General features: G+C 44.3%; 1 protein-coding gene across 1 annotated transcript in view; it reads right to left on the minus strand.

Moving 5' to 3' along the window:
• Positions 1–13,656, minus strand: part of LOC149328808 (uncharacterized) — a 19,117-nt gene extending 5,461 nt beyond the window's left edge. The window contains exons 1-5 of the mRNA XM_089559100.1: positions 13,406–13,656; positions 12,012–12,033; positions 7,771–8,088; positions 5,322–5,630; positions 2,266–2,474 (exon numbers count right to left, since the gene is read on the minus strand). Of these exons, the coding sequence (XP_089415226.1) occupies positions 2,266–2,474; positions 5,322–5,630; positions 7,771–8,088; positions 12,012–12,033; positions 13,406–13,648 (1,101 nt within the window). The 5' untranslated portion in view covers positions 13,649–13,656. The remainder of the gene's footprint in view (positions 1–2,265; positions 2,475–5,321; positions 5,631–7,770; positions 8,089–12,011; positions 12,034–13,405) is intronic.
• Positions 13,657–14,260: the final 604 nt, after the last annotated feature.

Consider the following 14,260-nt stretch of genomic DNA (forward strand, 5'->3'; position numbering starts at 1 on the left):
ATGGATGGATGGATGGATGGATGGATGGATGGATGGATGGATGGATGGATGGATGGATGGATGGATGGATGGATGGATGGATGGATGGATGGATGGATGGATGGATGGATGGATGGATGGATGGATGGATGGATGGATGGATGGATGGATGGATGGATGGATGGATGGATGGATGGATGGATGGATGGATGGATGGATGGATGGATGGATGGAAGGGTGGATGGAAGGGTGGATGGATGGGTGGATGGATGGGTGGATGGATGGATGGATGGATGGATGGATGGATGGATGGATGGATGGATGGATGGATGGAAGGGTGGATGGATGGATGGATGGATGGATGGATGGATGGATGGATGGATGGATGGATGGATGATGGATGGATGGATGGATGGATGGATGGATGGATGGATGGATGGATGGATGGATGGATGGATGGATGGATGGATGGATGGATGGATGGATGGATGGATGGATGGATGGATGGATGGATGGATGGATGGATGGATGGATGGATGGATGGATGGATGGATGGATGGATGGATGGATGGATGGATGGATGGATGGATGGATGGATGGATGGATGGATGGATGGATGGATGGATGGATGGATGGATGGATGGATGGATGGATGGATGGATGGATGGATGGATGGATGGATGGATGGATGGATGGATGGATGGATGGATGGATGGATGGATGGATGGATGGATGGATGGATGGATGGATGGATGGATGGATGGATGGATGGATGGATGGATGGATGGATGGATGGATGGATGGATGGATGGATGGATGGATGGATGGATGGATGGATGGATGGATGGATGGATGGATGGATGGATGGATGGATGGATGGATGGATGGATGGATGGATGGATGGATGGATGGATGGATGGATGGATGGATGGATGGATGGATGGATGGATGGATGGATGGATGGATGGATGGATGGATGGATGGGAGCGCCCCCTTTGAAGCGGGGTGGTGGCAACCGCCACCATGCTCAGCCGTCCTTTTTTTTTCGTTCTTTTCTTTTTCTTCTTTTTTCTTCTTTTTTTATTTTCTTTCTTTTTTATTTTTCTTAAGTGGTTTGGTGACGTCACGTCACCACGTGACGTGACGTCACGTCACGTGGTTTGGTGGCTGCCCGGCCGCGCCCAAGAGCTGAACTGAGTGATTGCAATATGCTACGCATAAAAGAACATCCACATCGCGGGTAGTGATGTGGCTCCCGTAGGCGATATTTCGCGTGCAAAGAATTTTAACAAGGACACAGACTTCTTTTGACTTACAAAATCGTTTTGACGGGCTAGCTGGTTCTGCATGATGATATACAGCGCAAGCCAAAGGCAAGGGACAGCAAGAGAAAAAGAGAAACATGGGGTGGGGGATAAAAAATTTTAACTAAACTGTTTCTTGTAAACATTTGAGTGCTCTGTTTTAGGAGACGAAGTAGAACTACCCAACAAACTGCACTTCTTGTTTTGAAGCTAATGCTTAATAAGTCTTCAAACTAGTAATTAATTATTTCCTTACGTTCCAGAACGAAACAAAAAGAGCAAAATAGCCATCTTCTATAAAAAACTCGAAGTAGGGCTTCTAGCCCTACTTCGGAGGAAGTAGGACGTCGGTTTAAAAAGCTTGGGAACATTTACTTGGGGAGTGTGGTGCGTAACTTTTGCTGTGAACCAACTTAAACAACTTTGTACGTTCTGCTATGCACAATGCTCATACGCTTTAATTGGTTTGCCGTGCTAACTTTGCACAATTTATCCGGTGTCATTTACGCCTCCAAAAATCCGCGTGGGAAATAAGCTTCCAGGGAGAATAAGCTTTGTGAATACATTTATATATTAATAAACGTTTAGAGTCCATATTTTGTTTTGGTTCAAAAACAGCACGTGGTAGAAATTTACGGAATAGCACATACTATACGCTGGTTTTCCTGTAGTCCTCATATAAAGATTCCTATTGATCCGCTTTATATGCTATTAGCTTTTCAGTGATATGCGACAGTTTTCAAGATCTGCAATCGCCTTCCACAAGGAGTTCTCACGTTCATGGTACACGTTAGCGAGCGTACAATCCATTTTTTTCCTTTCCGCTTTCACAGAGGGAAGAGCAATAGTTCTGTCGTTTGCAGTTTTCATGCTTAAAATACAAAGTCCTACCTCCGCCTCTGACGAGTATTCCTTCGTACGTGACACCAGCTGAAGTGCGTGCAGGCGGCCCGATGATGTGTGTGCGAATCTTGAAGGATACCTTTCTGCAGGGCTCTAGGCGATCACAGGTGACGCTAGTCTTGTTGCTTGGAAGGATGGTGCCCGAGCGGCAGGACCCTGTGATGAGCTGCCCGGGATCAAGGACCTCGACCACATAGTAGTCGAAATAGACATTCGGGTAATTCCAAGCGACGGTGAAAGAGTCGTAGCCAACTTCTTTCAAGGCCAAGATCGTCGCGTCGGGTGGAGCTGCAGTAGTTATCCGTTTGAGCTCATTACGTTAATGCAGATATTCAAAGCAGAATTGCTCTGTGCTACTTTCCAGAAGACGTAAGATTTGTTGCCATTAAAACAGCTTTGCCTTCATAATTGCACGTGCCAACTAATACATTGACGACCATCATCGTCATCATCAGCCTGCCTACGTCCACTCCAGGGCAAAGACTTCGTCCCCGTCTCTTCAATTAACTCTGTCCTTTGCTAGCTTCGGACACCGTATTCCTGGAAACTTCTCAACCTCATCCGTCCGCATAACATTCTGCATCCCCCTGCTATGCTTGCCTTCTCTTCGAATCCACTCCGTTTCCCTTAAGGACCAGCGGTTATCGTCCCTTCGCCTTACATGCCCTGCCCAAGAGCATTTATTTTCTTTTCATTTCGAATAAGATGTCGTTAACCCACGTTTTTTCCCTCATCCACTTTGCCCGCTTCCGCTCTCTCAACGTTGCACATATAATTTCCATAGCTCGCTGCGTTCTCCTAGACTTGACTACACGTTTGTGCCCCATAAGTGAGTTCCGCTAAGATGCAGCTGTTCACTTTTCTACTGAGAAATATTGGCAAGTTCCATTTATGATATGAGGGAACCTGCCATATGTTCTCCACCACATTCTTATTCTGGTTATTTCCCTTTTATCACCTGGATCAGATGTTACTACCTGTCGTAAATAGCCGTTTTCCTTTACGGCTTCAAACACTTCGCTGCCAATTGTGAACAGCTGTTTTCTTGCGGGACTATCTAACATTACTTTGGTTTTCTGTGTGATAATATTTAGACCCATTGTTCCGCTCTGCATGCCTCTTTGGCCGTGCTGAGCTGTTCATGTCCTGAGTGACATAAGAAGGCAATGCCATCAGCGAAACCGAAATTCCTTAGGTATTGTTCAGTAATTATTATCGCCAATTCTTCCCACTGCAGGCCTAGGAATACCTCCTGTAAACAGGCGGTGAATAGCAATGGCGAGACCATGTCTCCCTGCCTGACATCGTCCTTTATTGAAATTTTCTTGCTGAATTTACTGAGACTAGGGTAGCTGGGAGTTGTTTTAGACAACTTCCAGTAATTTCACATAAGACTGCTACAGACTCACTCCGCGATGACTGCATGACTGCGGAGCCTTCCACTAAGTGAAATGTTTTCTCGTAACTTATGAAGCATATGTGTAGCTGTTGGCCACAATCTGCGCGTTTCTCTATCAGCTTATTGATACCGTGAGTATGGTCTATTATCGAGCAGGCCTGGGTCGCTTTGAGACGTTAAACCTAAAAAAAAAAAAACCTTTACAAAACCCTGCCTAATCATTTGGCTGATTGAAGTGTAAGGTTGTGCTGGTTCTATTAGCAATTTCCTTGGTAAATACCTTGTAGGAAATATCCAGTAAGCTTACTGGTGGATATTTCAAGTCCTTGAGGTCTCTTTTCTTAAGAATTCCGATTTTGTTAGGGTTCTTCAGAACTTCTGCAGCGCTCGAGGTCAGAAGGCATTGGTTCTACAAGGTGGTGGCTTTTTCTAGCACAATCTCCCCTCCATCCTTTTTTGACGGTTTAGACTTTATTTCAGACTTTTTATTTCAGACTTTATTTCAGCATCAGACGAAACACAGTCTGATGCAGGGACAGAAGCTAAAGGCTAATGGTGCCTGACGAGGCCTCTGACCCTACAAAAGTTTTGCTGTTGCTTGATCCTCACTAGCCGCTTTCCCGCTTTGAATTGGTCCTAAGTCTTTCTTTTTTTTGTTCTTGGCGGGATGTCCCATTGCTTTGCGCTAATGGAAGCGAGCATAAGCTAAGCATTGGCTTGTGGCACAACGCCTAGGTGGGAACTCGCTAACCACTGGGATGGGACACACAAAGAACCTGAACAAGCACTTTCATGTGAAAGCGCTTCTCAGTTTTTCAAATATCATACCGAGTAGTGCTCCGCAAGGCCACGAGAGAAATCATTTAAATTTGTTATTCGTAACATTAAAATACTCGCACTGTAAATAACAGCTCAAACCCAAAAGCAGCTCACAACTATTCTTCATACTGATCAGTACAAATCAATCACCGCGAAGATTTTGTGATAGAAAGCTGATATTGGCAACCAAGGCGAGCCTACGATATGGGCAGCTGAGAGTTGGCTGCTAAACTAAAAAAAGGAATAAGTGATCGCTGCTTTAACATTTCGCGGGATAACTGTTCTTTTACCATAGAGAGGGGGCGCGATATGTTTTATCACCTTTTATATCCCCTCTCGTAACCCCACGTTCGCGCATGTTAAAGGCTTCTTTGGTGCAGGCGTTTTCCACTGTCAGATAAGCGCAAAGATAACATCCCAAAAACCTCGCACAAGCTTTTTGTCCCTTAAACTAGCATGTCGGCGCTCTGATTCTCAGATATAGCGTACTGCAAGTCGTATACAAAAAACAAACTTCGGCGGCCATCATTTTCAAAGCCACGTTGGTAATAACGCTTTCTTGCAAAATCGTAGGTGTTACAGTATAGGTACATTTAATCACAGCCGCCACGTGTAGTGTGGTTGCTTTCCGAGGTATCTTACCATGCTGCAGTCCAGTAGCAGTGTTTCCGCGCTTGCCGCCAGCACGGTGCTGCTTTTTTCAGTAACAGACTTCTCACTGAAAGCTTTGCTATGCTATCCTCCTCAGCGTTCGTAAATATGAGAGCTAAACGAATGATCAGAGAACAAAGACAGTTCTCCAAGAGCAGTGCAGTGCATTAACAGTCCGCAAAGTGAGGCGGCTTTGAGTAACTATAAAGCAGAGTTTGAAGCACGTAGATTTTGGTAAAAGCTTTAAGCAGAAATTGTTAACTTACAAACTGCTGGCATTCGAACTCTCGTAGAAGCTTGCTGGCTCTCCAGGCGATGGCTTCCGCAGCGGGCGATAGCCGTCACAAAGATGCAGTACGTGGTATTGATAGTGCTTTCAAATTCTTGCCAGGTTTCAGACGTATTGTACTCGGTGCAAGAGCTGCCATATTGGTCCCCATGGCATGGGTAAACCGAGCTGCAGACTTTCACTTGGTAGCCATCGAGGACGCCGCTCCACATAGTCGGGGGCAGCCATGTTATTCGACCGGGAGATAGTTCCGGGTGTATTGTAATGGCCCGTGGGGAGCTTGGTTCTGATCAAAGAAAAGGTAAGAAGTTGTTAAAGATAGCGTCCGCCTGCTTACCACAAAATAACACGCCTGTAACTCAGTTACTCCCAGATTGTTAAGTTCCCTTCTTCAAGCAACTCGACAAACCATACAAATATATTAGTCGCTAAGCGCTAATGGACCGTCCAGTTTTGAGACTTCTGCTCAGTCCCAAACGGCCAAGTGAAGGCCAAGGTAAAGAAGTGTGGTTCACCGTGCCAACAGCACGGACTTGTCTCATAATGGTAACAGTGAGGTGCGGTATGTTCAATACAACAATGTCACAAGCTGTGGAACGTTCATATAGTCTGTTGGATTGCCTATATGACATGCCGCATCCCATTAATCTTACAACTCTGTTTCCGCTAGTTCTCACGCAAAGGTTGCATGGCCCATAAAAAAAAACGCTCTGAAGAGTAGTTCGAAAATCATGTCTTCCACTTAAAATTTCCATTCCCCAAGCCTTCAGAGAACGTCTTCTCTGCCACCACATTATTTTTTGCGACATTTCTTGAGAGATCTGAGTGTCCTTCTATACCCGAGCAAGCACTATTATGCAGTCATACAAATAGTATTTGCAGACAAAAAACGAAACATTCACACGTCGGCAGTGACTACTAAGCTCGGCTGGTAAGCCGTAAGGTGCGAGAGTGACTGCTGGAGTAGCCGTCCCATTTACATTATACCAAAAATGCGCCGCCGTGCACGCCAAATATGGATTCACGCCAAATGCAATAGCTGGTGGTAACTATTCTCCATCCTCCTTCAATGGCGTCTGTTGAACCATGAGCGTGGCGTGGGAACATGTTGATGCCACAATAAGCTCATGCGGGACTCCCTAACGCTATGTGATGTTTGTCGAAGCGCAGTTTTAGGTTGAATATAACCAAAAAAACACCACCATACCTTTCACTATTCCAAAGAATTGTTGTGAGCGAAGTGCTGCATCCTCGCCAGAGAGAGGCCGAATATACAACTAGGCCTTTCGAAGGAGTTTGGTTTATTCTTTCTGTTTTTGTACTTTCTCCCGAACGTGGAGTAGATTTGTGATTAGGGAGTAATTACTCATCGGCATCCACCAAAGCGCAGCCGTACGGCTACAAAGGAAAGTTAAGGGCTTTCTCAGAAACGAAGCAGTTAGAGAAAAATTCGTCCATATCCGGAGTTCGAACTCCGGACCACCGCTTCACCGGAACAGTCGCTGTACTAATTGAACTAACCAGGACGGCAATCTTATGATACAGCAAGAGCGAATTGATTAAAACTCGAAGTGGGAAGGGTGGTGGTAAAGTATTTAGGGGAACCACCGAAAGTGCAGTAGGTTTGTGATAAATGAGTAATTATGTATCGAAATCCACCCAGCCGCAACCACACGGCTGCAAAGGAAAGCTATACCTTTTTTTTTGTAGCCGTATTGCTGAGCTTGGGTCGATGGCAATGAGTAATTAGTTCTTTATTGAACTTCTTTGTCGTTAATCGAACTGGTGCTCTTATCCGCAAATAACCTGAAAGCCGCCATTATGAGCATGGTCAACGCCATCGATTACACTCACCCACACATGGCATCTATGATATACACAGTCTGACCATGACAATAGGAGCCTTTAACCAGTGCAGCCTGGTCGTCAAAATTATTTGCTCATCCTTGATGGGAACTACATAGTTACAGCAGGGAAGGAAAATGGGCCCCGTACATTATTAGTATACGCTTTATGTCTCACAACCCTGCTAATCAACGTGGCCGCCTGCCCGGCCCTGGACTAGCTGACAGACGATCTGGTCATGGCTGCACTGGCGCAAATTGCACAAGATGTTTTGTAGGGCACCTGTCAGTTTCGGATCTCTCTGCCTTCAACGCACACTACTGCTACCTTAGTATTAATGTTATAGGCTAGTACCAATTAAGCCTAGAGGAAAACATTTGATCTTCTCTAAAAGTATTTTTATCCATTTCTGTAGCGTTGGATCCCACTCATTGATATAAACATTTAAATTACTAGTTAAACTGAATACTGGCTTTACGCTTTGATCTCAGCTGCTTTTAGAGTTCTAAAAGATTTGCTTCGATATTAAGTCAAGAAATTAAATAATTAAACCCGATAGCGGTGCCACAACTGATATTTACCTTTCCCAGGAATCAAGATGTCTTTGAGAACGGCGCCCGTGGATATACGCAATGGTTTCGCATCGAAGTGAGTCCCGATGGTAAAGTTCACAGTGGTGCAAGCTTCGAGTTGGTCGCATGTGACGCGAGTCTCGTCCGGGGGCAGGATTCTGCCGCTGTAGCAGGAACCGACGGAATGGCGCACTGAGCTTTCTAGACCCTGGCGCCTGGTGACCTCGATCCAGTAGTTGTCAAAATAGCCCTCCGGTTTCTCCCAGGTCACAGTGAAAGAACCTGCCTCCACGGCTATCAGAGTCAAGTTGGATGCTTCGGGAAGTGCTGCAAACAATTTCAGTTGTGATGAGGTGAGCAGCGCAATAATACTAAAAACCGGTGTCATGTATCCTCCCCTTCAAGCTCTTTCAAATGAACGCAGCTAACAATATTCGCGACTAAAATAGACAACAATGATGCCATTTTAATCTGCTTCAAGCGTAAAAACACAAACCCCTCCTCGCGGCGTATACTAAACATGAGTTTTTCGAATGCGGGCTCTTTACGAGGAGCCCGGACTCGCCACTCTGCACTTATAATTGTTCGGTTTAGCTCAATACTCACAAAGATTGCTATTACCTTAATTATGTAGATCTTGGAGCTCTCATTTCAAGCAAGAAGCTAACAATTTACATTATCAAACGCATATTTTGTGCCCGATTAACTGTTCTTGCAGTTCTCGCTTTTCTTCTTCTTCTTCTTCTTAACCTCTTTATAATGGCACATACCCACGTGGGGGGATTGGCCAAGGTGTAGTGGTATACACAAGAAAATTTTCATAGGATTAAACGTGAATTTTGAAAAATATATTCATGAAAAACGACAGAAGAATATTTGAAGTGAAATAACAAAGAACATTTTGGCGAGAATAATAATAATTGAAAAAAAAAAACTCCGAGACTTTTAAAGGAGTTAGCAAATCAACCTACCAGTTGCGATTATGTAATCATGTAGATTCCCACAAATTGAACTCAAAGCAAATCCTTTGGCGCTCGCTCCGAACGATAACAACACTGGCATAGATAACGGGAGCCCTAACCTGGAGAGAGGGACCTCCAGGTAAATCTTTCTCTGAAGTGCGAACTTTGGACAGCAGAAGAGGAAATGGTCCACAGATTCAACGACCCCGCATGAGTCACATAGGTTTGTTGGAGACCACCCACATCTGCATAGGTATAAATTTAAACTGGGAATCCTGCACCGCAGTCGCGTCATTGATACCTCACACTGCCTGGTTTTACACGAACGGACGTTCCATTTATACGCTAAGTGTTGATAATCAGCAGTATTTAGTAGGGGATCGCGTAACCAGGCTGATATGTGTTGGAACCGCTGAAACCTGGAGATCGCCAGCAGACTGAAATTCGGGACGGGATGCGTTACTGGCCCGTCAAGAGCTGACCTTGCTGAATAATCAGCCACCTCGTTGGAATGAATGCCTGCATGACCAGGAACCCAGACAAAACGGACCTCCTTTAAAGTGGACGGGACAAAAAATCGCAGGAAGCGGCACAAAAAATATTTTTGGGAAGTTTCAAGGGAGACTAAAACTGACAAACAATCAGCCAGGATGATAACGTGAGATACATGACACGGAATTTTGTGCAGGGCCATTCCAAGAGCCAAAAATTCCGCTTTTCGTGTATGCCACTTCTGCTTTTTTAGACTGTGCTGAATTGCTCCATCGTCTTTCTTTAAATGTAACGTGCATGTATACTGTGATAGAAACGTGAGTTTATTCACTGCGCATTTCTAACATCTATACAAAGAATAAAAACACTCTTATTCTATGGAAAAGAAGCTATACAAATCTTTTAGAAAGGCACCAGCCGGTTGAGAGATGGCTGGAAAAGTTGTTTTTGCCACCTTTAGCAAAATAGAACTTGAAACCTTTAGTTGTGGGATCAGGTGCGCTGTATAAAGAGCATTTTAAATTCATTACTCCTTTTTTATGTTGTCAAGAACTGTATGATATTGCTACTTACAGATTATGCATTATGGCACTTGTATAACCCGTATATTTTTATTGAATTTTTCAATCAAAGATCACCTATTGCTTCCTTAGGTAACACTTTCAAGCCATAAAATTAATAAGCAATTTAAGGCGATCTTTTGAAGGCGTGTAAAGGGCTGTCTGATGTTTATTTTTGAGAAGTATACGGCCTTTCAACGACTGATGAGACGACGTACCAAATACTATTTGGGGCTATTTACTCGTGTTGAGCGCATACTAACAATAAATGCACAAATTCAGTGAAGTAAAAAAATTACAAATGTCTCACAGTGCAGTCGGTCACCAGATCTGACCGCTCAAGCAAAAAAACGTTAAATTGAGACCCTCCGGACAGGACTTCTAGCCGCCCAAGCCATGAACATAGCATTGCACGCATCAACTGTCACACCTTAGCACTAAAGTGTTCATTTTTTACGGACGCGACAGCACTATCGAATGGCCTACCCAACTCCATCGCATCATGCGCTAACCGAAAATCATTTCGGGAGAAACTAAACGACCTTTCTTCAAGAGGGCAATACGTTTCCGCGATATTCACTTCGGCACTTTGAACAGGTGTTTGTTGTAAATTCTTTTTGATGTCATGCCTTTTGCACTGTATTTTTCTGGTATTGATTGAGTGCTGCATGTATAATTTTTTTGTTTCGATCCCGTGCATTCCACTTAGCAATGTATAACCACCACTAGATCATTCAACTGTTACATACTGTTTTTTATTATTGTTCTCTTTTATCCAGTTATTTTTTCCCTGTTTTGATATAATCTTGTCATTAAAATCTTGACCTTCCTTCCTCATGTAATACGTCCGGGCCTTTAAGAGAAAAAAATAATGAGATGAAGTTAATTTTGCGTACTGCTTGGTTTGTAAATGCAGCATCTAATGAAAAGAAAGACTAAAGAACGTCAGTCTGTGAGATAATGTAGTGCGTGTAGATAACGAATCCTGGGCCACAATCTGAAAGTTCTGTGAATCAATATTCAAGGTCGTCAATATCTTCAAACAAAACTAGCGCTAAGTGGCAGTAATTTCAGAGCGCCATGCCTCCTTCTCGAAAGCCCGATCCTTCATAAAAACTTGAAAAAGACGAGACAAAGCTTCTTAGCAAACGATTTCGTTTCATAAGCGATCACTTTTCCCACCGATAGTAACATCAAAGAAAGACATATACGTAGATTCGTCGTGATCCTCACTGTTTGTCGCCCTCTTAGGTTGATAGCTAGCTGTCACGAACAGCATCTTCCCAATTAGCCATCCTGGCTCAAAAGCGTTGAAGTTTTTAGGTTCGTAGGTAGCCCTCCGGAAGAGCTATTTCGGGCTGTATGATGACCGTGCGCTAGTGGTTCCATGGTGTTATTATGAATCATGTAGACACCATGAGGATATTTTAGATTCCTCTACATACGCTAACACTTCACAACCTGCAACGCCTGCTGGAAGCATAAACCTGGAGAACCAATGAACTTCTTCTACACCAGACAAGATACCTGAATGTTATTAGAGGTCGTATTGCATATTTTCGCACCCGTAACGGTATGCAAGATGTTCGGCCTGCTTGGTGAGTTAGGTTCCTCCGCTCAAGGGCTGTATTCGAAAAAATCTACGAGCCCAAGCCTTAAGAAAGCTTCCATTGCCGTGAACTTGCTGTAAAAAGATTGGGTAATTCTGAGGGCCTGGGTCGTGGCGAGCTTGACGACAGCTGCTTCAGCCGCTGAACGGAGCGGAAACATACATCGCCGAACTCAGGATCTGAGGCCGCGCGTATCTGTAACTCGAATGGAGGCTACTGATGGACGCCATACTTTAAGCAATGGACGGAGGCAGGTAACCCGAGCGCACTTCCTTTCCGGAAGAACAAAAGCCGGCGAAGAAGGCAGCCGGTCGATGCAGCAGCCAAAGGAGCGGGCGGGCACTCAAGTGGGGCTACCGCCATCTATGAGCCGGCCCAGAATGTACGCTACTTCTCTGCTTGTATTTAATGCGCACATTTGACGAATGCACACGATGAAGACCTTTTCTTTGTATTGTTACTTCATGCAACATTTCGGTCTCCATCTTCTCTTTCTTTCGTTTTATTTTTAACGATTACATCACCACGAGACGAATGAATTAAGCGCTATTGTGTCTGCGGTTTCATGTGCGTTACGACTGGGCTCGCAACAATGCGTACTACAGTGTTAAGCAAACTCAACTCACCGATACTTGCATCAGCTTCAACCTGAAACAAGGGAAAGTACTTGTTCAACAACACCGCACATGATATATAATACTGAACCATCTAGTACGGCGTCTCCCACAGGCCACGTACAGCTATGTTAAGGGAATACAGGCCCTAACTTACGATAACATAATGTCGAGTCTCTACTACATTGCTCGAGACACCACAGGAAGCATAGAAGGTTGAAGCGTGGCCCATTACGACCCTTTCAAAAATGTTATACTTCTCAGCATTGGTACAACGTGAACTTCAACGTTTTCCGGTATGGTTTGGTTCGGGGTAAAAGATAAGCCTTAAGTGGAGGCCGAGAGAGCTGTCGGTGTATCGGATTCATTTGGGGATCATAGTGTACATATGAAGGTTGTTTGTTCAGATGCCTGCGGCAGCATGCGGCCGTGTTTTATGTTATGCTTTTCGAAAGCACTAAATAAATTTACCTTAATATTTCTCTGTGCAATAAAAAGCGAGCAAAAATAAATAGAAAAATTGCACTAGGCTTTACGATATCTCGAAACGCTAGATGTGCCTCATATTTTTTAACACGTTCGCTGCGTCGTAGGTCACAGGCATTATCTATGCTGTACGGCTTCGAGTACTGAGTAAAGTAATAAAGCAGTTGGTCCGATTTTATTGCGAAGCCTAAGGAGGAGGACCTTAGTATAAAATCTCTCTCTGGCTTCTTCGCGGACCCAGTATTAGGGCCCGCACAGCATAAAAAATGGTCTGACCCACCGGTATTTCTCGCCACAGTGAACGAGGATCACAAAAGCTCGAGAACCACACACGCACACATACATACACACACACACATGGCATCCGCAATACATACAGAATATGTGCGCTATGGTTTCGCGAATAATGTCGTGTAGAAAACAGAGTACCAGTTTTATTACTTAATAGTTTTATTAAACAACTACTCTGCATCGAGAGAGTGCCGCATGCTAATGACATAGACGCTACATTAATTGAAAACAGAGCCTTTATGACCTTGAAAAGGCCAAAACATGAAGTACAGATGCCGTTACCACCGGCTGATTTCGGATGTATGCTGTGTTAACCGACACAGTCCCTTGGATGCTGATCCCAAATGCTAGGCTGTACCGCCATTCACTTAAAAGCGGTGATCAGAGTTCCTTTCTGAGTAGATGTTACGCTGTTGAATGGTTGAATCTAATTCCCTAAGAAATGACTGCATATTTTGTAGTTGAAGAAATACGAATATGTCTACAAACACGTTATGCAATTGATTTTTAGTAAGGATAAATTTTTTGAGGTTTTTCCCCGCTGCACCTCAAACTACTTCACACATTAAAAATAAAAACATGACTTTCAAATGCAGAGCGTGAGATGAGTCAACTGAAAATGAACTTACCTTTTTAATGGTGCGAAGCAAGTGTACGGTCAATGTGACAAACATAAGAATAAGAAAAGTCGGAAAAATGATCTTCAGCAACACCATCGGACTGCAGCGGCTACTGCGTGGCTTCCGTGCCGATTGCGACGGGGGTCCAGGCGACATTGCTTCTACGTCGTTGAGCAATCTCACAGAGGCGTCAGCTGAGATGTATTCCACGTAGGGTGGCTCCGGATCCATCGTCGGATTCTCCTTTTCCATTGCGAGCTGCAAAGATTTAAAATTCTCTGCTTCGTTCTAGGCTGGCGTTTTCCAAAGTCTTTGCAAAGGCAAGCACTGGGTTTATCGATCTCCGAGTTTGCTTTACATTCCCTATCGGTACAGCGGAGACAGTTAAGCGTGTCGTTCAGAGCACCCTTCGACAACATTCATAATATTCCTGTTGCTTACTGGAAACACATAGCAATGATAGTGACAAAGCAGTGCCAGCTCTCCTTTTCTAAGGAACATCTGAAGCGTGTGCGGTGATGTCTAAGCATACGGGTCACGGCGAATAAATCTAAAAGCAACCGTATGAAACTTGGAGAAGCGCCTCACTGGTTTTGGTGGAGTCGTGTCCTCTTGGCCGCGGAATAAAATGTTGCACACTTCCGAAGCTGGCCTCGAGATGTCGTTTCCGCTTGTAGAACAGCGTTTCTCTGTTTAGTGTCTTGAACTCCACTTTTCTAGTACTGCTAGAGAGGACAGGAGCCTGCCAAGAGACAAGTGTTAGGAATAGAGATATGGCGTGGAAAATTCCAGACGAAGGAGTTTCTTGTCACATAAAGGCTGATCGCTGAGGAGACGCTGGCGGAGATGAAGAACCGTTTTATT

This window comes from Amblyomma mixtum, chromosome 9, assembly GCF_055824585.1.
Source record: "Amblyomma mixtum isolate Tamu chromosome 9, ASM5582458v1, whole genome shotgun sequence".
In the NCBI taxonomy this organism is placed as follows: Eukaryota; Metazoa; Arthropoda; class Arachnida; order Ixodida; family Ixodidae; genus Amblyomma; species Amblyomma mixtum.